Raw genomic sequence first — 24,084 nt, forward strand, 5'->3', positions numbered from 1 at the left:
CCTCCTCTCAGCCTTCTGTTAAAGGACATCTATGCCACAGTCACTGGTGAGGGGGTGACTGAAGAGGTCATTTGCCAGCATTCAGTATACCCTGCCACTTGCGTTACCAATCTCACCACAGAGCTTACACCTGGCTGTACAGTGAAGGAAGTAGGTTATACATAGTAGGTGTTGGTGGTTCAGGGCAAGGAGAAGAGCCTGTGTAGGCCTTGAGCTCAGCTACACACGAACCCAGCACTTATCAGAGAGGTTTGTCATGGCATAGCATGCAGTTCATTTAATAACAACAACATATCAAGGCAGAACTCTTGATTCCCCTTCCCCAGCTTGTCTCTCCCTCAAATTTCCCATCTTGGTTAATGACACCATGATGACTCAGTTGTTCAAGCGTAAAATCTTGGAGTCATCTTAGATTTGTTCTCTTCCTTCGCACTTGACATGCAACCCATCAGCTAGTCCTGTTGGCTTTGCCTCCAAAATATTTCCTAAATCCATCAATTCTCCATGCCCGCTGTTAGGACCCTCATCTGAACTCCATCATCTCCCTCTAGAATTACTTCAAGGCCCCAAACAAATGTACCTTCTGTTACTCTGGATTTTCTTCCACCTGTCCACCATAGAACAGCCAGAGTGATCTTTGCAAAATGCAAATTAGATCATGTCCTCTCATACCTAATACTCTGCACTAGATTCCTCCTTTTGCTTTTAAAAATAAAATACAAGATCATTATCATGAAAAGGCTCTATGCAATCTACCCCTGTCTATACCCTTAAATCATTTTGTATCATCCTACCTCTTATTCACCATACTCTCACTACATTTTCTTTCTTTTTTATTTTTTTAAGATTTTATTTATTCATGAGAGACAGAGAAAGAGAGAGAGGCAGAGACATAGGCAGAGGGAGAGGCTGGCTCCATGCAGGAAGCCTGATGTGGGACTCGATCCCGGGTCTCCAGGATCACGCCCTGGGCTGAAGGCAGATGCCCAACTGCTGAGCCACCCAGGTGTCCCTCCCGCTACATTTTCTGTCCTGCCTCAAGAACTTTGAGCCTACTGAGGGCTCCACCCAGAAACACTCCTCCTAGATCTTCAAATAGCTCTCTTTCTAATAATATTCAGGAAGCATCACCTGACCACCTAAAAGATAGTAACTGCTCCCTTCTGGTCATGCTCTAACACATCAGCCTCTTTATTTTCTTTATAGCACATAAAATCAAATTTAACTTACCCATATGTTGACCTTTTCTTGTCTGTCTCCCTGCTCTGGAACAACGTCATCGGTGCCAGGAAAAGCACCTGGTTCAAAGGAGTGCTCAATAAATAATTGCTGAGGGGCTCAGTCAGTTTAAGTGTCTAACTCATGATTTTGGCTCAAGTCATGATCTCAGGGTGGTGAGTTTGTCAAGCCCAGTGTGGGGCTCCCACTCAGTGGGGAGTCTGCTTGAGATTCTCTCTCCCAGGTGCCTGGGTGGCTGAGTCCGTTAAGCATCTGCCTTTGGCTCAGTTCATGATCCTGGGGTCCTGGGATCCAGCCCCACATTGGACTCCATGCTCAGCGGAGAGTCTGCTTCTCCATCTCCCTCTGCCCCTTCCTCCACTTGCACGTGCACTCTCTCTCTCTCTCTCAAAAAAAAAAAAAATCTTTAAAATAATAATTGTTGAATGCACATAAAACCTTGTATCTTATTTGGCTTTTGTTTTTCATGTATATGACTCACTTGGAGAATCCATCAGAGGGGAAAGGATGACTGGTAGGGAAAGACTGAGGCATTCTTTTTTTTTTCTTAAAGATTTTTTTTATCCATTCATGATAGACAGAGAGAGAGAGAGAGAGAGAGGCAGAGACATAGGCAGAGGGAGAAGCAGGCTCCATGCAGGGAGCCCGACGCGGGACTCGATCCCGGGACCCCAGGACTGCGCCCCCGGCCAAAGGCAGGCGCTAAACCGCTGAGCCACCCAGGGATCCCCGACTGAGGCATTCTTGATATACAATTAAGGCTTTGAAAAATCATTTTCAGTTCTAATACTCTCTCTTTAAAAATATCCGTTGTGAAAAAAAATATATATGTATGTATATTTTGTGGATTTAACGCAAGTACTGAGAACACAGTAGAAAGCTGGGCACAGCTTTCAGGATCCAGTGTATTCACCATCCCCATCTGCCAAGCCCCTTGGATGCATGACCAACACCAGGCCCATCTCCCCACAGGATACAACATTCCCCTCTCGGTTGGTACACACCGGGTTTTCCCCTCAGCATGTCAGTTCTCCATGTGCAGACACCCTGCACTACTAAATCTCAGAAATCCTTCATCGAATCACCCCAACTTTATTTTGCTTGAGGGCTCACAGCAAGGGTGGGCTACACACATGGACTCTCCGTTGGTCACAAGTGGCGGGGCTGAGCTTTGTGGGCAGGGGCAGGTGCATCAGGATGTTTCTGCTGTGCAGCCTGGTGATACCTAGGGCCCCTTCCATATACACAGGACAGGAATACACAGCCAGGCCGGCTGGGGGTGCCAAGTCACTGGGGCCCCGGACCTGGGCGCTGACGCTGACGGGAGGCAGAGGGCTGGGCTGGCTGGAGGTGCTGTCCTGCAGGGCCCCTGTTAAGGGGTCCCACTCTGCGTTGCGAAGCTGGAGCCCAATCAGCAGCAGCCCCATCTCTGGAACAGTAGGATTTGGACCGTTCACCACCTGGGGGCGCCAGAAGCTGATCAGGCAAGGCTAGGACGGTGGAGGGGGATCAGAGGAGATGGGGTTCCTGAGGGGGCCAGATCACGAAGAGGCAAGATGGGGGTAACTGTAAGGTGTAATCAGGGATTTGAGGGGGCGAAGTGTAGACGGAGGGACGGCATGAAGATACCTGGAGGTGCAAAGGGCTGCTGTTCAGCTCCGGACGTTTTGCGGGGAGCTCATTGGAGCTAGACCCTTGGCAAGCAGGGACATTCGAACTAGGCGCACGCTGGTTTCGGGCGGCCGTGGCAAGGGTGGCCTCCCAGCGCAGTGACAGCAGCAGGCGGCGTGGGTGGCCAAAGGCCGATAGGTGAAAGATGCGCTCTGGTACTCTGGCGTCCACGCCCAGGTAGCGAACCAACAGCTGCCCACGGCGCGACAGCTGTCGCAGCCAGTGCCAGGGCGGCTGCGGGCCGGCAGGCGCGTGGGGACGCCACGGCGGGGGTAGGCGGCCAGTCCCGAGAGCGTGGGCCACCGCGGCACAGCGCGGGGAGGCGCAGGGGGGCGCGCCCTTCAGCTGCCGAGCCAGGCAGCCGAGGTCCCGCAGCAGCGCGCCCGCCAGCCGGCTCAGCCCCAGCACCTCGGCCTGGAGGAAGGCCTGCACCGGCAGCCGCGAGCTCAGCCCCAGCACCGCCCGCCCCGCCGCCGACTCTTTCCGGCGGGCGGTCTCCGTCAGCACAGCCTGCAGGGCCTCCAGCCGCCGCTTGGCCTGCGCTAGGCGCTGCCGCAGCCGCCTGTCCGCGCGTCGGGCGCCTCCGCGAGGCGCAGGAACCCAGGCCGGTGAAGTCCGCTGCAGCGCGCTCCAGAGAGCGTGACTCCGGCGTCGCAACAGCCAGGCCTCGGGGCCGGCGCTCAGTCCGCAGCTCTGGGGCTCCGGAGGGGTGGGCAGCAGGTGCATCTGGGCCTTGCACTCTGCCAAAGCATCCAGCTCCCCTAGCTCTGGGAGGCGGAGGGGAGGGTGACACTTGAAGCCCCCACCCACAACTGTGAATACTGCCCCCTGCTACACCTTAGTACCGGTGTTCTCATTCCTGAGGGGGGTGCTTACTCAGACTGCCCCTCCCCACCCCCACACAGTGACCTGGCTGCAACTTACCTGGGCTGGGCAACAGAGTAGACAGCAGATACTGTGGTGTGTGTGGATGAGCCCGGCTCCTGTTGCTGGGGTCCAGGCAAGCTCGTGTGAGGCTAATCAAGGCCTCCCTGTCCTTCTTGTCTCCCACAGGACCCCCATAGAAAACTGAAGCTGAGAACAAGGTCAGAGGCCCCTCAATTCTTGCTGCTCCAGTTCCCACCACCTCCCAAACCAAACCCAAAGCTGGGAATTACGTCCCTGTCCCAAGTACTCCCACTCTCACCCCTTTCAGGGCTCCCTTGGGGGCTGATGACTACATGGGGACAGGAAGGGTCTCACCAGCCAGCTCCTGCATGGCAACACTGGGATTGCTAAGGCTGGCCCACAGCTGGTCTTGAATCTGAAGGACCTGGGTCAGGGTCACTTGACTCCTGGAGGGAGGGAACAGGAAGTAGGGTTTCAGAACCTCTGTATGCTGAGGACTCTGATCTTTCTGGCCCAAGCTCCCAAGCTCCTGACTCATGAGGGCTCACTAGTCATCGCCACTTAGCACTTCAAATTCAACTTGCTTTCAATGGAAATCATCGTTTCCTTCCATATAACCACCCAGTTGTCCTAGGCGAAAACCTGGGAGCCACCCTGGACTCCTTCTTCCTCACTCCATATGTACATTCTATCCCTACTGGGACTACCCTAGTCCCTTCCACACATGCCATGGTCTTGTCCCCTGAGACTGCCAGAGCCTTCTAAAATGGCTCTGCTTGCCTCCAGCCCTGTCCCATCTAATCCATTCTCTACGTTGCAGCCAGAGTGATCTTTCCAACAAATCAGGATCACATTTCTTCTACCTAAAACCTTCCAGTGGCTTCCCACTGTCCTCTGGATAAAATCAGGCCCCTTGCCATGGTCTTAAAAGTACCTTACCTCCTCTCCCCACTCACCTCCCAGCATGTCCACCTCAGCTACACTGAAATCTCCTCCTGCTGAGTTTAGTTCCCTCTACCCAGAAAAGCTGCATCTCCACCTGATCTGCCTCTGCTTCCAAGACTCAATTCAAGGCAAGATCTCAAAGTCCTTGGAGGAGCCTTTCTTGACTTCCCCTTCCCCTCACACTTTGGTGCTGCCCAAACAAGAATTAGCCCTATTCCTCCAGGATGTGGAAAATGCTCAGTGTTTGCTGAGCAACTGACTGAGCAAGATGGTTATGGGTCCCCTACCAGCGCCCCCTGTGTGCCTGCAGCTTCATTCCGTAGAGCTGCCTGTGTAGCAGGAGGCCGTGTAAGAGGAGCAGAGGCAGGGTCCTGGTGGGGGGTTGCACAGAGAGTCCTTGCTGGGCTAGCTCCAGACTGTCAATCAAGACGTGGCCCAGCTCCAGGGACTGATCCCAGAACACAGGCATGGAGTGGTGAGTCAGCACAGCTGGAGCAGAAGGAGAGCTCTGGGTCAACAAAGCACAGTTGCCCGCCTCCCCCAATCTAAGAGCCTATAGTGTGAAGCTCCTTACCTGGTATGGAACCAACAGCCTCTGCAGATAAGATAAGCCAAAGACGGAAGTCTCTGTGGACGGTCATCACACTCCTGCTTGCCAGCTGGGCTGGAAGCAGTTCTAACTCCAGGTCCGAGACCACTAGGGGTGGGGTTAGATATGGGCCTAAGATCAATCACTGGGTAAAGGGTCAGACACCAGTTCAGGGATCAGACTTGAGACTCAGGGGTCAGGAGTGAGATACAAGGGACAGACTTGGAGTGAGGAGATCAGCCATGAGGCCTGAGAGTTCAAGCTCAGGCCCAGTACCAGACAGTCATAGAAGCCGTCTTTGGATAGCAAACGCACCCCTGGCTCCATCCAACAGCCCCAGCAAGGGCTGTAGCAGCTCCTTCGGCCAGTGAGGCATCAGATGACAGTTCTCCAGCACCAGCCAGTGCCCTTTATGCATGGCCTGGCAGAGAGTGCTGACCACTACTGAGACCGGGTCCCAGGCTTCAGAGCCCAGGGCAATCACCTCCAGATGCTTCTGCCCCTGAAGACCAACAGAGAGGTAGCAGAGAACTTAGTGTGATCCTAGGGTGACCCAGAGGACCCAACATAATGGCACAAATGACCCCAGAAAGCCCTAAGTAAGCCAGAAAGATCTATGAGAATGCTGGGGGAAGGGCACCACACCCCATCTTAGCCCACAGGGATCTGGTATCTCCGTGGCCACGAGACTAGGCTCAAACCTGCTCATGCTTGGCAGCCAGCCTCTGGAGGACAGTGAGGGGATGCAAGGTGGCTGTGGGGTGGCCAGGTGGCGGCAACAAGATCAGCATGGGCTGAGTAGCCTGGCTGTGTTCGAAGGGTATGCTGGAGGCACCCAGGTTTCCATCCAGGGGCCGCCCCAGGAGGCTGGTGGTAAAGTCGGCCAGGGCCCTTGCCAGGCACTCAGGTCGTAGCACACGCCACAGAACCAGCTTCTGGAAGAGGCTGAGTGGATCAGGCCCAGGCCCAGGCGCAGGACCCAGCACTGTGGATGACAGTGACAGGTAGGTCTTCCAGACACTGGAGTGGCTTGCCAGCGATGCACACAGCCCAGCAAATGGGGGCAGCAGCTCCAGCATCCTGCATTCATGCCAGGCTCTCAGTCCTAGCCAGGCTGGCCGTGCCACACCTGGCTTGCTGCAGCCTGTGCTAGGAGAGGCTGCCAGGCCAGGCCAAAATGCCAGCCTCTCCAGCTCTGGTGCTTTCCTTGTCACTTGCAGCAGAGCCAAAGCACCCAAGGCACCCACCAGCGGTACTTGGGTCAGGCCCAGTGCAGCCACAGCACTGCCCAGTAGCTGGCGGGTCAGCTGTTTTCTCAGATGCAGCAGATGGCTGGGCAAGTCCTCCCCCTGATGAGTCTCATGCTGCTTCATGCTGTTCAGAGCCCGCTTGGTGGCTGCCAGCCAGTTGTCTGGGCTCATACGGAAAGGTGGCAGCAGGTTCTGCAGTGGGCTAAGGGCCTTTATAATGGCCATTCCATGCCAGACCACACGGCGATAGGGTACCCACAATGCCACCTCCTGCAGTCTCATGTCTTCTAGGTCCTCTGAGTGGGCACGTAACTGACACAGCTCTGCCTGGGCCCTCACCAAGCCCCGCAGGAATTTAGCTGGTTTCTGATGATTTGGGTTCTGGAGCAGCAGCAGCAGCAGCCGCTCCTACAAACAGTCACTTGTTCAATGGTCTGACCCTTTCCCACACAGCCCTCAACCATCCACACTCATCTCTGCCCCCAAACCCGGGCCCTCCAAAGCTCAGCCGCCCACCAGGGCCAGGACCCCCAGGCACCTCAGCAGCCTCCACAGCTTCACAGCTGTCTAGGATTCTGGTCTTTAGGTCCTGCCAGCGGTTCTTGAGCTCGGGACACTCTATGCACAAGATTTCATGCAGCATCTGTTCTTCTAGGATATCCATGTTCAGGCTCAGATCCAGCACATTCAGCCCCTTCAACACTTCGTAACCTAGCACTTGGGGGTCATATGGGAGACGCTTAATGCTTTCCCCTTGGCAAAGCCAGTGGGTGGGCCGCACAGGGTGTATGGCTCCCGACCACAGTCCTGAGCCTGCTCTGGGCCAGACTGAGTGAAGCGGGAGGCCTAGTGTGTCCACAAGGCTGTGGTGGCAACTTACCAACTGGGGCTCACCTTTTCCCAAGGCACTGAGGGGGAGAGTAGTGCTCAGATAGAGACAGAAGCCAGGCTGCACCTCAGGAGCACTCAGCTTCTCCCGCCGAAGTAGCCATTGCAGTTCCTGGCAGCCTAGGCCCAGCTCCACGTTGGTCAGTAGCACGGGCAGGCCTGCAAGGGGGAGACAAGGACACCCTACCCACCATGCCAGCACTCCACCCCTCCCCCGCACAAAATCTGGCTCTGACCAGCTCCACACTGGCCATTAGGAGATTTCCTCAGGGCTCTTCCACACAGTTAGTGCCTGGCTTAAGGATGGGAGCTGAAGTCAGGCTGGTGGTGAGAGGCCACAGAAGGGGGGCATGGTGGGGACCATGGGGACCAGTTCTCACCACTGGCAGCTGCCTCCTGAAGCTGAGGACCCAACTCTGGGTCAGTGCCCGAGAGCACATGAAGGCAGGGAAGAGGCAGAGACCCAGTCTCAGAGGCTGGCCTTGACTCCTCCCTCTCTGTCTCCTCCTCCTCCTTGTGCTCTTGCTCCTGTTCCTTTTTTCCCTCTTCGTCCTCATTTGCCTTGTCCTCAGTCTTCTGCTCTTTTGCCTTGTCCTCAGCCTCATTAGACTCTTCACTACTGTCATCATCATCTTCTTCCATAGCCTCTTCTTTTTCTTGATTTCTCACAAAGCTCTCCCCTGTGGCAGGAAGATGCAGAGGAGCTCCTCTCAGAGGATGAACCAGGCTCCTAGGGAGCACTATTCACCCAAGAGCTCCATCTCATGATGGAAGGCCCACAGGAAGACATCTTAGGAAAGTGACTTAAGTGCTTTCTGACTCAATTTCCTTATCTGCAACATGGGATTGATATTAGTGGGTACCACACAGGGTTACTGTTGAGGATGACATGAAATGATATATAGAAAGCATTCCACTGGCCCTCGTAAGCACTCACCAAATGTTAGCTGTCACTATTATTTCTCTAAACCTCCAGGGAGATGTTCTAGGTATCCCTGAAATCAGCTCCATTTCTGCTTCTCAGCAGATTGGTTAGAAGAGTCTGTGTATTTCTCTTTTTGCCTAAGCTAATTCTATCATAACAAAAAGAATTGTTACTAATATGGAAATCAGTGCCTGGAAGTAGCAACTTGTAAGTGAAAGGCCATCAACTAGAATTAGCCAAGCCACAGTGGTATGGTGGACACAGATGGCTGCCTCCCCAGGCCCTTTCTCCTTTGCCTCCTGTCCTGAAGCAACTGGGAAAGGTAAACATTTTTTTAAGTATTAAGAAATTCAAGAATTTTAAGAAGTTTTTAAAAAGTATTAAGCATTGGGGCACCAATGCAGTTAAGTGTCTGCCTCCGGCTCAGGTCGTGATCCTAGGGTCCTGGGATGGAGCCCCATGTTTGGCTCCCTGCTCAGCAGGGAGTCTGCTTCTCCCTCTCCCCCTGCCCTGCCCCCTTCTTAAAGCTTAATACTTAAAAAAAAAGATTTTATATATTTATTTGACAGGGAGAGAGCATTAAGAAGTAGGCAAGTGGAGGTTCCCAGGTCCACAGTTTGGTAGATTCGTTTCCTATTGCTTAACAAATTACCACTTAGCAGCTTAAAACAACATCCACTTATAATGTCTGAGTTCAGGTGGTTAAAAGCCCAGGACAGCAGGACTGGAAGCTCTGCTCAGAGTTACACGGAGCTAATCAAGGCATCAACTGGGGCTGTAGTTTTCATCTGGGACTCGGGTCTTCTTTCAGGTTTACTGGTTTTTGACAGAACTCATTTCCATCTCACACTTTCCCAGTAGTCCACTCCATCTTCAAAGCCAGCAACAGTTCCTTGAATTCTCATGATTGAAATCTTCCTGCCTCTTCTTTCCTTCTTGTGTCTTTGAAGGGCACATGTGATCACACTGGGCCCACCCAGATAATCCAGGACATCTCTCTATCTTAAGGTCAACAGTCTAGTAATATTAATTACCTCTGCAGAGTCTTTCATGTCATGGAACATAATTACAGGAGTAGCAACAGACGACAAAGGTAATGGGGGCCAAAACTCTGCCCACTGCATTTGACTATTCAGATTTCTGGAAGATCTTTTGTTTTCCTGATAAAAGGGACAGAAATGGCTAGCAGCAACTCTGACACGATGATAGGCATAGCAGCCAATATGGCAGCAAATTACCACAAATATGGTGGCTAGAAAAACCAGAAACTTATTTCTGCAGAGTTCTGGAGGCCAGAAGTCCAAAATCAAGGTGTTGGGAAAGCTGCACTCCCTCTGATGGCTTTATGGGAGACTCCTTCCTTGGCTTCTCCAGCTTCTGGTGGTTCCAGAAGTTTCTTGGTTTGTGGCCACATAACAGCACTATCTGTCTCCATCTTCATGAGGCCTTCCCTCTGTGTACCTGTGCCTTCTCTTTTTTTCTCTTATAAGGAAAATTGTCATTGGATTTAGGGCCAACCCAGATAATCTAGGGTGACCTCATTTCAAGGCTCTTAATTATACCTATTGAACTTATTACACCTACGAACTTATTTCCAAATAAGTTCATATTAATAAGTTCTGCGGGTTAGGAGTCAACCCACTACATTCAACCAACTATAATTTGATAAGCTAGCATGCTAAGGATCGTTGAGCAGAAAGAACAATCTGGGACCTGAAGTCAACACTGAAGCCTTGTGCCTGCTTATCTCAACGTGAGATAAATAAATCCTTCTTTCTTTTCTTCTTTGTCTTTTTTAAAAATAGGCTCCACACCCAGTGTGGAGCCCAGTGTGGGGCCTGAATTCACAACCCTGAGATCCAGACCTGAGCTGAGATCAAGAGTTGACCGCTTAACTAATTGAGCCACCGAGGTGCCCCAATAAATCTTTCTTTGTTTTAAAAAAAAGATTTTATTTATTTATTCATGAGACACAAAGAAAGAAGCAGGCTCCTCACAGGGAGCCCGATATGGGACTCGATCCCAGGACTCTAGGATCACACCCTGAGCCAAAGGCAGCTAGCTGCTCATCCACTGAGTCACCCAGGTGTCCCTAAACTCTTTATTTCTTAAGCCATGGTAAGTTGGGCTTTTGTTACTGATAGTGATAGCATTCCTAACTGATACAGTGAGTTAGTGGTGGCGAGGGACAATGAGGATTTTTCTTCTCCTCACTAGACTATGTGGTAGGTAAGAAGTTGGTTTATCTCATGGGATTTGGACCATATCCACTTCAGTGGATTTAGTAGAACGCATGCTGGCTACTTCTCCACTTAGATGAGAGGAACAATCTCCAGAAAAAAAAATACTTAAAGAAAATTCCTTTCTGATTATATCAAGCAATTTCAGACACCGATTATCAGATACTCATGAATCTTACTGATTTATAAAAATGATTTTCTACATTATATTGCATGGAATAGGAAATTATTGGCTATTGGAAGAGCCTGGAAAATCAGGGAAGCCTAATTCTCCAGGTCCATCCCAAGCACTTTTCTCTTTGCATTCCTTGCTTGACAAACATAATAGTATCCCTCTCCCTTTTGATTTGGATACAGCTCCTAGTAATAGGGGTTATATTCCATTGCCGATTAGCCTAAGCTCACTACTTAGACTATTTTATTACTACAGCTCTGAGGTGAAGGCCAAGGTTTAGATAGATGACAATTACATCAAGACTCAGTGGCATTCTTAGAGCCCCCAGAACCAGTGTTAAGAGAGAAGTCAAAAAAATGGGGCTTAAATTCAAGAATGCGAATATACCAAGATTTCTGGCATTGGTTAATAGCTAATAAAATCCTTATAAATGAAATCTGAAGGGAAAAGATAAGAGATTTAAAGAAATTAGCTAGAAAACCCACCATCTGGTAACAAGTGATCAACATTTGCTTAATTTTAAGGCAAATCCTAAGCCCCCATCTCATTCCAATAGGAAGTGGATATGTAAGGCAGAACAGCTACAAATAGGGGACTCTTGCCCAATATTCCTTTTGTAGATAGCCCTGGGGACAATGACAAGGAAAATTATGCTGTTCATCAGAACCCAGGACAAAGTGGCTGTCCAAGAACTTACTCTATAGCCAATGAAGTGATGCTAATCATTTACCTTACTATCGCTGTCTGGCATTACACAGTACAAGCTTAAAGCTAATATACAAGTATGGGTTTCTCACCCTTACCCAGTTTCTACACAGGAAGTTTACTGTAGTTATCTCCATTTGATTTTGCTTCACTTTGCATAGCAGGTGAGTTACTAGGATGAGATTTAGCATGTACTCTGTCTTAGGTTATAGAATCACAAAGAGCCACATGTAGATCTGATCAAGAACATGAACATCGTTCAAAGTTTGTAGACTCAGAATTGGATGTTGCAGCTGGATGTTTCTTCAGAGTGTCTCTTACTAGAGAGGGGGTAAATTCACTCATAGTTACACATGTGATAGTTGTATAGTGGGCATTTTTGTAATGGGGTATGCCAAAATGGAGAGTTTTGCTAGCCAAGGGATGGAATGGAATAATGGATGTAGTAATATATTAGTGATACTAACATTTTTGAGGAATTATTATTTTTAGGCACTCTGTGAACCCCTTGTACAGGAATTATCTTACTTAATACAATGTTTTATGAGATGAATATAATTAAGATGGCTCATTTTATTGGCAAATAAATTTAGGCTTAGAGAGATTAAGTACTTTGCCTCATTTTGCACAGCTAGTAAAGAACAGATATTTGACCCAAAGAGTCTGATTTAAGAGGCCATGTTATATACCTTCCATTGTAGATGTCTATTATTCTCCCCAGGGAAACTCTCAACCCCTCCTTCTGGGAAATAAACACCTGTTTCCCCCTCCCCTACACGCCACACTTGCTTCCTTCCCCTAAGAAACACCTCTTTCTGACACTCTACCCAAGTGGGTCTCTGCTCCAGGCAGAGCTAACAGAAATATTTCCCCTCGGGACACCTGGGTGGCTCAGCAGTTGAGCATCTGTCTTCAGCTCAGGGTGTGATCCCGGAGTACCGGGATGGAGTCCCACATCAGGCTCCCAGCAGAGTCTGCTTCTCCCTCTGCCTGTGTCTCTGCCTCTCTCTCTCCATGTCTCTCATGAATAAATAAATAAAATCTTAAAAAAAATTTCCTCAGAATTCTTGAACTGAGGATAAATTTGGATAGTAAGGAAGGCTCTGAGTTGTAGGCCAAGTTTCTAAGAGTGCTAGGCAGACCAGGGAAGTGGAAGATCGTGGACATCTACATCAGCCATGTAGATTCAGAATCATTGCAATATAGGCCCCAAGGTGTAAATGTGACCTAATTTATTAATATCACACAGGCCAATGAAGTCTAGGATACCCTGGCCACAAAAACTTAGTGTCTTCATTAGGAAAGAGAAGACCACATGCGGCTGAGAGTGCTTGCAGTTCAGATGCCCGAGAAATATTGTGTACGTTATCTCTGGCTTTACCTCTGCACTCAGTGGGACCTGGGGCCAAGCATCTGGTCTCCTGCAGAGGTAGTGGGTTCAGCCAGATGAGGGCCTGGTTGCTGGGGTCAAGCAGCAGAGGCCAACGACAACTGGAGTAGTGGGTGCGACTCCGCAGAAGCAGGCCTGCCAAGCGGGCGGACTTCGCCTGGGGCTTCAGGTCCCGGTCCCACTGGCACTGTTCAGATCCGGAGCTCAGCAAGGACAGAAGGCTGAAGGGAGAGCGTGTGGAGAGCAGGGGGTTCTTTGGTGGCATGACAACTGATCTCTGCTTCTGCTTCAGTACCTGGGCCACATCATCTGGGTTCAGGGGCTCCTGAGAGCCCCTACACAGAGCCAGCCACTTGTCTAGTAGCTCCTGGCGCCGCAGTGGCGGGAAAGGACCCAGGTAGACGATGGCAGCCGAACACAGAAGGGCGTCTCCAGACACAGTGGCACAGTGCCCCTTCAACTTCTAGCATGGAAAGGGAGAGCAGAGAGCATGGAGGCCAGCGAGGAGGATACAGGCAGAGAGGGAGCAAGGCAGGGCATGCAAGAAAGCATGGCAGGGAGGGCCCAGGGAGGATCAGAGGGTTTGAGGACAGTGGTACAGACATGGACTCTGGAGGGAAATCCAGAAGGGGCTCCTTACCTGGAGCTCTGTAGTCCAAGAATGCATGGGTGTGAGCAGGGCAGCCTTGATGGGCCACTTGCGATACTGGTCACACTGAGCCTGACTGAGCTTCTCCATCAAATGGTTGTGTGAAGTCTGGGTATCTTCTAGCTTTTTGGCCAGATCCAAATTGTGCTCTATGATCTCCTGGGCCTGGAACTGGTAGTGGCCCAGGCGGGTCTGCTCCCGAGCCAGGGTGGCCTCTATCTGCCGCAGCAGCAAGCCCGTGGGCAGTCCTCGGCGCTGTGCCAGCCCATAGCGCAGAACAGCCCAGAGCCAGGCTGCCAGCCTGGCCGCAGGTACGCTTACTGCCCGCAGAGCTGCATCAGTCATACCTGGAGCCTTCAGAGCTTGGGTTAACTTGATCATCTCTGAGTCCGTCATCTTCTCCTTGGGGAAGAATACCAGCTCCTGGAGAAGTGTTACGAGGGGTAAGGGCAGACACAGGTGTTATGGACCTTGCCCCAACAGCCTCCCTCTGCTGAGTCTCCCCTTTTGGCCTCCACTCTCCTCTTCCATTGTGCTCCACATTCCCTACCTGATAAAAATCCTCACTGCACAAGAGCTGCTTGGCGCTGGCCCAGCCTGTTTCACAGTGGAACAGGTCACACAGTGCATCTGTCACTTGGACCACAGATTCTGGTGGTGCTCGATAGCTCCGTATCTCCTCAAAGTCAGCCACCTGCAGCTGGCTCAGAGGCCCCAGGAATGCCTTGCCCATCTAAATGAGGAGATGTGCACTCTTGAAGTGAGTTCCCAGAGTGTCTTCTTCCTTCAAGGTGTTGCCAGGAGGGATCACTTCTTCCTAGGAGTTCCCATGAGGGACAATTCCCCAAACCATCTTACTACCTATGTCCCCTCCCCCAGGAGACGCCATGACAAGTCATCCCCTTCCCTCCTCTGGGTATCATCCTGTGAAAGGTGGTCCCCACCCAAAGGGAGGAGCAGTGCAGGGCAGGCAGCAGGAAGAGCCCACCTGCTCCAGGAAAGCCTCATACTGATCCCGGAGGGCATCCCGCTGCTTGGTCAGGTTCTCAATGAGGTTCTCCTGCTGCTGACACTCTGCCAGCTGCTGCCTGAATAGCAGCTTGCCTTTGTCTAGCTGCTGCTGAAGTATTCGGAGGTTCTGTAAATAGAGATCCAGGTTATGCAGCTCCAGTTCCTGGGCCAGGTGGAAATACCCCAAAGGGAGCCCTGAGGACTTGGGGCTCCAGCATACTCCTCATTTGATAGGCAGGATGACCAAGTTGAACTCCATATATGCCCCAGATAAAGACAGCCCTGGGACTATAAGTCCCTTACTGGTCTATAAGTTACATACCTGGCAATGCAGCTCCAAGGGGATGATTGCTTCTCCTGATCTGCCACACAGGCCCAGGCAGTCTGACTCCAAGGCCTATGTGCTCAACTATTTGGTATACTCTTACTTAACCCATTAGTGGCATTTGTCACAGAAGACAGTTCCCCACCTCCTGAAGCACTGTCTTCCTTTGACTTTCCTTCTTCTTTTTTAAAGATTTTATTTATTTATTCATGAGAGACACACAAAGAGAGAGAGAGACAGAGACAGAGACAGAGACAGAGAGGCAGAGACATACGCAGAGAAGCAGGGTCCCTCCAGGGATCCCGATGCAGGACTCGATTCCAGGACCCTGGGATCATGCCCTGAGCCGAAGGCAGACACTCAACCACTGAGACACCCAGGCGCCCCTTCCCTTGACTTTCATTACCCCATGTTATCCTTTGGCTTTCTCCAACTACTGTGGCTGCTCTTTCTTCCTCTACCATCCCTTAAATATTCCTCAGCAATGTTTCAGGGCCTCCTCATCTTCTCATTCTGCACATCTACATGCTCTCCCTAATCTCATGGCTTTGATTACTGCTTGTATTTTAACAACTCTCAAATTGCTATCTCAAGTCAGATTTTTTTTCCTGAGCTCCATGTCCATATATCCATCTACTTAGTGGCAATCTCCTCTTTGATGCCTCACAGACCTCTTGGACTTCACATGTCCACAAATGAACAGTGTCTTGGCTATGCCCCATCAGATCTCTTGCAATCTTCTTCACCTCCTCACCTGTTCGTCTCAGAGAACTGTGGCAAAACACACCTAAGTTTCCCAAAGAAGAAAACCTATTATTACCATGACTCCATCCCTTCTATTCCCCTGAACCCATCCCGTCTTCAAGGCCTTTCAGTTCTACTTCCAACATGTCTGTCCTGTCTGCTCCTCTGCCTGAGCCTGTGCTCCCTCATGGCTGTCTCAACTTCTGCCTGTAAGCCCCTTCCTCCACTCCGTTCTCCATGCCCCAGCCAAATACCATCATCATCATGTTCCTGAACACTCGCCATTCTCCCAGTTGCTTTATGAGGCCTTTGTGCCCAGGAGGCCTGGACTCCACTTTCCAACCTCATTTCTCTCCTCCCCCAACACCCTACTCTCCAGCCATTCCTGACTTCTAGCTCCTCCAATGTGGCACATGTTCCCATGCTTCTGGGCCTTTGTCCGTGCTTTTACTTCAGCCTGTGACACCCTCCCCAGACCCACCCCCCTTTTATGCCAAATCTTCGCTAACCTCCAGGTATCAACTTTGGTGCACTACATTTTGTTTCCATATTTAAGGAATGTTTTTTTAGTGCTTGCCATATTCTACACATTACTCATTGTGGCACTTTGCTTTCTCCAGAAAGTCTTGATAATTCAGAGTGCCCTGGACTTTCTCTGTCGTAACATACTGTTTTGTAATTGCCTGGATGAGGCTATATGTTCCAGTAAACTAGGTACCATGAAGGCAAGTACAGTGCCTTATCTTTCTTATTAGAAGGAACTATCATTATTGAGCTCTTACTATGTTCTAACACTTTTAAATGCTGTCCATGTAAGATTTCATTTAATCCTCATCCTAATCTCTCTGGATCTTAGTCTTCTCATCTGCAAAATGAGGAAAAGGAGAGCCACCTCAGAAAGTTGTAGCAAGGATTCTATCAACCTATCTATCTCTCTAGATGTAGGCATGGACATAAATACTAATGAGTGAGTAGACAAAAAGAGTGGAGTTCAATTAATTTTTGTAGAGTACAGTAATGAATAAATGAACCAGTTGAATATGAGAGAAACGAGAGATGGATGACTCCAGAACGACTCCTGGGATTTAGCTTAACTAAGTGGGTGGTGATGCCATTTCCTGGAGTGGGGGACACTGAAAGAAGTATACACTATTATGGCTGTTGAATGAACAGCCAAGGGATCTGACACTGAATGCCTCTGACACTATAAACATCTCTTTCTCATTTTTTTCTTAAGATTTTATTTTTAAGTTATCTCTAAAACCCAACACAGGGCTTGAACTCACAACCCCAAGGTCAAGAGTCACATGCTCTTCCTACTGAGCCAGCCAAGTGCCCCTACTATGAACATCTCTTATCTAGATTTTGGGCTTTTTATGTTGTCCTTTGATATAACTGACCATGGGATCAAATAATAATAGCATTTAAAAAAAATAATAGCATCTTTAAACCAGATAAATAATTCCTGTTATTAATTATCCTGGGAAATAGTAGGACCCAAGACAAGAAACTGGAATTTGGAAAACACGGGAGAGGGCAATCCTGTCCCTCTGTGAACTTTTTTTTTTAACCTCAAGTGAGTCTTGAGGTTCCGTCTAAGCTAATGATCCTTGGTGGTGAATGGTAGGAGGGCACCATTACTATGAGAACTCTAGGGAACAGCATTTACAGAGAACACGATGACAGCCATGCATGTAGATACAATGGAAGCCATGCTTCTAGAGTTGTGCAGTACTAGGTGATAGCCCTGACAGGCTAGGCATTGGGAGCTCTATGGCCTGAAAGCCCAGCAGAAGGGAAGCATTTGTCTGTGTATGAGTTGCCCACTAGTTCAGTTCTCTGAAGTTAGCCCTGAATCTTCATCAAAGCCTTATGTAGCAGGAAGAAAAAGAAGAGCTATTTCAGAATTCCTCTTATTAAAAACAAAATGGGACTTAGATTTAGACTAAAAAAATTCTCTCTTGTTACATGAGAACTGTATTGGAGGAGCTCTAAAGAAAAGGTGGGGTAGCTGAATAATACGGTGGAGTGGGCACAGGAAGAGGTGAGAAAAAGAGAACTGGCTGCTAGGGAATGCCCTGTAGAGGAGGGTGACTAATGAAGTTCAGGACATTGAGGTCTAGTGTACCATTCCAACATCTTTCTGGTTTTGGTCTAAAATAAAAATTGCCTGACTTCCATCACCCATCCACATTTCCCCAGTGCATATGTGGGCCTTGTATAGTTGTTGCTTTTGTGGTAGGAAGAGGTACAAGGATAAAGCTGTACGGGCGAAGAGGATGACTATAAGAGGTGTGCCAATGAGCCATGATAGAGAATCCAGGAGAAAAATGGGTAAGTGTAGAGGCAACCACCAGAGTGTAATCTCTGCCCTGTCCCTGATGGGAACCTGTGGAGATCTTGGGAAGTATATTGGACTTCCCATAGTCAAAGTACATACTAAGGACAGCAGAAGCAGACACTGGGATTTCATGTGTTTAGAAGAATCAGTCTGGTCTCAGCTGTGCCACGGGGAACTTTGAGCCTAAGCTCTAAAGGAAGAGGTAGCAGGGTTTAAAGAGATTCCCTGGGGAAAGGGGTACTCTCGGGAGATAAGAACTAAGGTTCAGGCTGGTTGGCTCCCCCGAAGTCCCCCGCTGGGCTCCTGCTTTGACCCTAGTGTGCATACCTCATAATCTTCTCCCCCTTTACCTTGTGGGAGCCTTTCAGCAACTGTTCCAAGTTGAAGACAAAGTTGGTGTAGGCATTGTGCTTTTCAATCAGCATTCTCAGATTGTCCAAGGCATTCTGGATCCTGGAGATACAATGTACCTACAATGTAAGTGGGCCCAAGGAAGCAGGAGGTACAGTGCAGGAAATGGAGCCACTCACCGCTGGGCCTTGTTCTTAATTTGCAGAGTCATCTGTTGCTGCAACAGCATGAAGGTGTCCAGAAAGTCTAGGAAGGTCTTGGGGGTGACGAGTGGCAACTCAGGGCATAGGTGTCCATGGTAGCTGGCAGCCGAGAGATGGATGAGAGCCATGGCTTTGGCCACACTGGGAACTGATGCCTGGAGGTCTGGGTACTTCAAGGAGTCTGAAATGGGCATGGTTTTAGGCTGTGAACTTGTGGGAGAATGGGAAAGAAAAGGGACCCTTTTTTGATTCAGGAAGGTGGGCAGAAAAGGTGAAGGGGATCACTAGGTTCTTGGAAGAGAGAGAGAGAGACTGACCTGAATCTTCAATAAAACCTGGTTGAGAGGAGTAGTGAGAACAGGTAAAAAGAGCTCACCACCATCAACGGATAGATTATGATCACTCTCCAGGTAGTGCTGGACCACACTGATCAGGGAGTCTTGGTCCCAGGGTTCATAGCGGTCAATGCTAGCAATGGCCAATTGAAGAAGCCTCAGGAAAAGGGTGGAGGGCAGCTGTTTATGGGCCTGGTCATCTCCAATCAGGATGAACATGTGCAGGTGGTTGCAGACTTGCTGATAGAACCTGTGGGCCAAGGGTTCAGATACTGTCCTCCCTTTTTATCCCGATTTGCCCATCTAGGCCCCAGTCCCAAACCTGACCCCTTTAGCCCTGATCTTCTGAGCCCTCACAGCAGCTCTTAGATTTCATCTTGGCCTTTTGGCCAGCATAGAGCAAGAGCAGAACAGCCCCTAGCATGGCGTTCTTGGCCTCACCTCTGCAACAGCATTTCCTTCTTGATGTTCTGCTTGACACTAAGGTTCTCCCTGGGGAGATGTTCTTCAATGCTGTCCAGATCTGCCTCTGTATACTGGTCAGGGAAACTGCCTGAGGTTGCCAGGGCCAGCAGACGATGAAGGGTAGTAATATCCACACCCTTGGGTACCAGCAGGGCCACTGGCTGGCCTAACATGCCAGCATGCCAGCTGGCATCCCGTAGACACTGGAGAATGGCCTCCTCTGAGCCAGACGGCAGATGGAAGAGGCGGGCCTGATAAATGCTAGCTGCCAGAGTGATGGCAGTATGGCGCCCAGTACCCAGAGCCCTTGAGAGCAATAGGCCATGCTGCCGGGGCCTGGCCAGCACCCGGACCAGGCGGGCCACGTGCTCGGCCATGGAGTGGCATCGGGCAAGGTGGGCGCTCAGCTTCAGCTGAGCTGCTGCAGTGGACAGCTGCTCCTCCAGGCTCTCCCACTGCCGTTCCAGGTACAAGCTGGGGCTCTCAGAGTTGGATCCTAGTATCAGCTCCTGACTGAAGACTAGGTCTGAGGGCTTTTCCTGGGGGCGTAGTAGCAGCACTGGTAGCAAAAGGGGTGAGGCCAGGTCTATCTGGGATGTTTTCTGCCACCAATTCTTGTTTCTGTTTAACTGTAGTTTGTAGCCAGAAGACTTTGTGTCTTCCTCCTGGTTTATACCTTCTGTGGTCTCTCTCTTTACTGGTGCTATGGAAGGTGCTAGACCTGGATCATTGGAGGGGGAGCCCGTGGTGACCTGAAGGCCATAAGGGTCCTCCTCCTCCTCTGTCTCACTGCCGCTGTTGCTTAAGTCTTCCCACTGGGCCAACTCCCCCTCAGATTCCACTTCAGGTACCTTCTCCTCCTCCTCTTCTTCATCCTCCTCCTCATAGCCTTTGCCCCTGTTCTGGGGTGCCGGCCTGCAGCAGAAGACACTCTGAGCTACTTCTAGGAGCAGGTTGGCACAGTAGGAGCGTTCCCTAGGGCTGTCCAGCCGGTCACAAAAAGTTCTCTGTGCCTCATGCAACCAAAGACGTACCATGTTGCGCATAGCCATCATAATTGTCAGGCGGGTGCCACGCAAGCCTGACACCCGGCGCAAGTGCTCCTGATGGTTGGGACAGTCCAGAAATCCCCGGGAACCCATCCTGGTTGGTAGCAGCTGCAAGCTGCCCAGTAGTTGGCTCACAGAGTGCAGGGAGAAGCGGTAATGTGGGTGGAGGGGGGAAGGCAGAAAGCAGTTGTGCACAGCCTCCCAGGCCTCCACGGAGGCCCGGACCAGAGCTTTTGCTAGAACCCCCTCCCGTTCCACAGACGGAAAGCGCTCAAGCCAGGCCTGGATGCTAGGTGTGTGCCTGCTCAGCAGCATGGCCTGGGTCATGCTACCCAGGGCCAGCACTGTGAAGAGTCTAAACAGACGTGGGCACAGCGGGCGCTCACAGAAGCCTGGCACTGTGGCAGTGGCAAGGAAGTTGACTGTGGGCTGCAGAGTCTGCAATTCCAGGGTGTGGTGGGCATAGACCGTGCCATCTATGGCCTGGCGCAGAGTCTCCAACACTGGCTGGCAGCTCTTCTGTGGGTCTGTGGGACACGAAGACCAACAGTAAGGACACACAGGGGTGCATGTGACAGTGTTACTCTGTTCCTCCTATCCCTGCTCCACTGGCTTTACTTCTGGCACACACAGGCTTCTACATGAATTCTGTACACCTGATGTATTGGGACGTGGTCATGTCTGAGTAAATTGATCTCTTTCCCCCACACTCTCCCTAAAAGTGAGTAATTTCTTCTTTCTTCTCCCCACAAATCCCACCTCTGTGACTAATTATTTATCAACAGAAGAAGGGTTTGGAAGCTGAGATGGATGGAAACCTGATCTGACCACAATAGGGGGAAAGTGAAGTCATCATAATCAGAGGGAGGAGTTATGACATGTGTACTTCTATAAAGTCGATGTTAAGATATGACTGATATAAAATAAAATGTACACATTTTAAATGTATTAGTTCAGTGAGTTTTTTTTTTTAAGATTTTACTTATTCATGAGAGACATAGAGACAGGGAGAGGCAGAGACACAGGCAGAGGAAGAAGCAGGCTCCATGCAGGGAGCCTGATGTGGGACTCGATCCTGGGACTCCAGGATCACGCCCTGGGCTGAAGGCGGCACTAAACTGCTGAGCCACCTAGGGATCTCCAGTTCAGTGAGTTTTGACAAATGTATACACCTATGTAACTGCTCCTCTCATGATACTTAGAACATTTTCATCATCTCAGAAAGTTTCCTCGTGACCCTTTGCGGTCAATCCCCCCACTACATTGTCTCAGGAACTTCTATCTGATCTGATGTCTATCACTATCAATTACCTTTGCCTGTTTTTTTAAGTTTTTATTTTATAAAAGGATTTATTTGACAGAGAGAGAGAGACACCACAAGCAAGGGGAGGGGCAAAGGGAGAGGGAGAAGCAGACTCTCTGCTGAGCAGGGAGCCCAATGCAAGGCAGGAGTTCAACCCCAGGACCTGGGATCATGACCTGAGCCAAAGGCAGATGTTTAACAGACTGAGCCACCCAGGTGCATCTTATTTTATTTATTTTAGAGAAAAAGCATGAGCAGGGGTTGGGGCAGAGGGAGAGGGAGAATCCCAAGCCAACTCCAAGCTGAGCTGAGCCCAGAGCTAGACAGCAGGGCTTGATCCAATGACCCCAAGACCGTGACCTGAGCTAAAACTAAGAGTTGGATGCTCAACCAACTGAGTCACCCAGGTGCCCCATAGCCTGTTCTAGAGCTTCACATAAAGGGCATTATATAGTATGTAGTTTACCACGTCTAGCTTCTCTTACTTGGCATGATTTTGAGATTCACCCATGTTTTGTGTGCATCAGTGTGTTTCATTTTATTGGAGTGATATTCCATTATAAAAATACCACAATTTGTAGATCCACTGACATACTGATGGGAATTTAGGTTGTTTCCAGGTTTTGACTATGCAGAATAATACTGTTCAACATATGCTATTGGCCACTCACAAATCTTTCTTTTGTGAAGTATCAATTCTTTTATCCATTTTTAAAAATGGAGTTTATTATTGAGTTAAGAGCTTTTTAATGCAATCTGGGTATAAGTCCTTTGTCAGATAGATATGTGTATCATATTTCTGTCTGTGGCTTATTTTTTCATTTCCTTAACAGTGTCTTTTGAAGGGCATAGGTTTTTAATTTTCCTAAAATCCAATTTTTGTGTCCTAAGAAATCATTGCTTTTAACTAAGGTCACACGGATTTTTCTGTAACATTTGTTGTTAAGTTTTATAATTTTAGATTTTACATTTAGGCCTTTAATTGATTTATAATTAATTTTTGTGTATATCATGGGGTAGAATTCAAGGTTCCCTTTTTTTCCCCATAGATAGGTAGTTGTTTCAACACCATTCACTGAAAGGACTATCCTTTCCCCCATTGAATTATCTTGACACAACTGTTGAAAACCAATTGACTATATATCATCATATATCATATATCAGGTTCTCTTTTCCATTAGTCTGTCTATATCTATGTCCTTATACCAATACCCCACTCTCTTGATTACTATAGCTGTATAATAAGCCTTTAAAATAACTACTGTAAGCCCTTCCACGTTGTTCTTCTTTTTCAAAGTTGTCTTGGCTCTTCTAGGCCTTTTGTGTTTCCATAAGTCTCATAATGAGTTTATCAATCCTGTCATTTTCTACAAAATAAACAAAAACCAACCTGCTCAGGTTTAGATTGACATTGCATTGAATCTATACATCAGTTGGGGAGAGTAAGCACCTTAATGATATTGACTCCTCTGATCCATGAACATGGTATATCTCTCCATTAATTTGAGTCTCCTTTATCTTAGCAAAATTTAGTAATTTTCAGTGTATATCTCTAATAAGTTTATTCCTAAATATTCTAAGCTTTCAGATGATATCTTAAACTGTATTTTAAAATTGTGTTACTAGGGAATGCCTGGGTGGCTCAGCAGTTGAGCATCCGCCTGTGACTCTGGAGATGATCCTGGGTCCTGGGATTGAGTCCCACATCAGGCTCTCTCCCTAAGTCTCTGCCTCTCTCCCTATGTGCCTCTCATGAATAAATAAATAAAATCTTTAAAAAATAAAAATAAAATGTTGTTACTAGGTTATAGAAATACTAATGATTTCATAGATTGACTTTGCATCCTATGACCCTGCTAAATTATTTTTTAAAGATTTTATTTATTTGAGAAAGAGAGAGAGCACATGAGGTGGGGAAGGGGCAGAGTGAGAGGGAGAAATAGACTCCCCACTGAGCAGCGAGCCCAATGCAGGGCTCAATTCCAGGACCCCAGGATCATGACCTGAGCCGAAAGCAGATGCTTAACTGACTGAGCTACCCAGATACCCTGACCCTGCTAAATTAAATTCACTTTTAGCAGTTTTGTAGGGTTGTTTTTTGTTATTGTTGTTACCTTAGGATTCTCTATGTAGAAAATCATTTGTACGCCAGTAGAGACAGTATTACTTTGTCTTTTCCAATTTTAAAGGCTTTTATTTCTTTTTCTTATTGCACTGATGTGGGTCTCTGCTGCAATATTGAATAGAAGCAGTGAAAGTGGACATTGTTGCCTTGTGACTGATCTTTGAAAATGTGTGATATTTCACCAATTAAGTAAGTAGCTGTAGGTTTATTAATTAATTAATTTATTTATTTATTTATTTTTTAGCTGTAGGTTTTAATAGATGTTCTTCATCAAACTG

General features: G+C 48.8%; 1 protein-coding gene across 1 annotated transcript in view; it reads right to left on the reverse strand.

Annotated features, from left to right (window-relative positions):
• Positions 1-2,315: 2,315 nt before the first annotated feature.
• The window catches only part of DNHD1 (dynein heavy chain domain 1), an 80,137-nt gene continuing 58,368 nt past the window's right edge, over positions 2,316-24,084 (reverse strand). Inside the window, 19 exon segments of the mRNA XM_072794249.1 lie at positions 2,316-2,699; positions 2,869-3,677; positions 3,835-3,984; positions 4,153-4,244; positions 5,031-5,232; positions 5,318-5,440; positions 5,648-5,834; positions 6,034-6,990; positions 7,121-7,299; positions 7,477-7,629; positions 7,851-8,150; positions 12,897-13,368; positions 13,546-13,977; positions 14,105-14,287; positions 14,543-14,692; positions 18,326-18,428; positions 18,506-18,710; positions 18,906-19,114; positions 19,306-20,905. Of these exon segments, the coding sequence (XP_072650350.1) occupies positions 2,349-2,699; positions 2,869-3,677; positions 3,835-3,984; positions 4,153-4,244; positions 5,031-5,232; positions 5,318-5,440; positions 5,648-5,834; positions 6,034-6,990; positions 7,121-7,299; positions 7,477-7,629; positions 7,851-8,150; positions 12,897-13,368; positions 13,546-13,977; positions 14,105-14,287; positions 14,543-14,692; positions 18,326-18,428; positions 18,506-18,710; positions 18,906-19,114; positions 19,306-20,905 (6,857 nt within the window). The 3' untranslated portion in view covers positions 2,316-2,348.

This window comes from Canis lupus, chromosome 23 (genome assembly GCF_048164855.1).
Source record: "Canis lupus baileyi chromosome 23, mCanLup2.hap1, whole genome shotgun sequence".
NCBI lineage: Eukaryota > Metazoa > Chordata > Mammalia > Carnivora > Canidae > Canis > Canis lupus.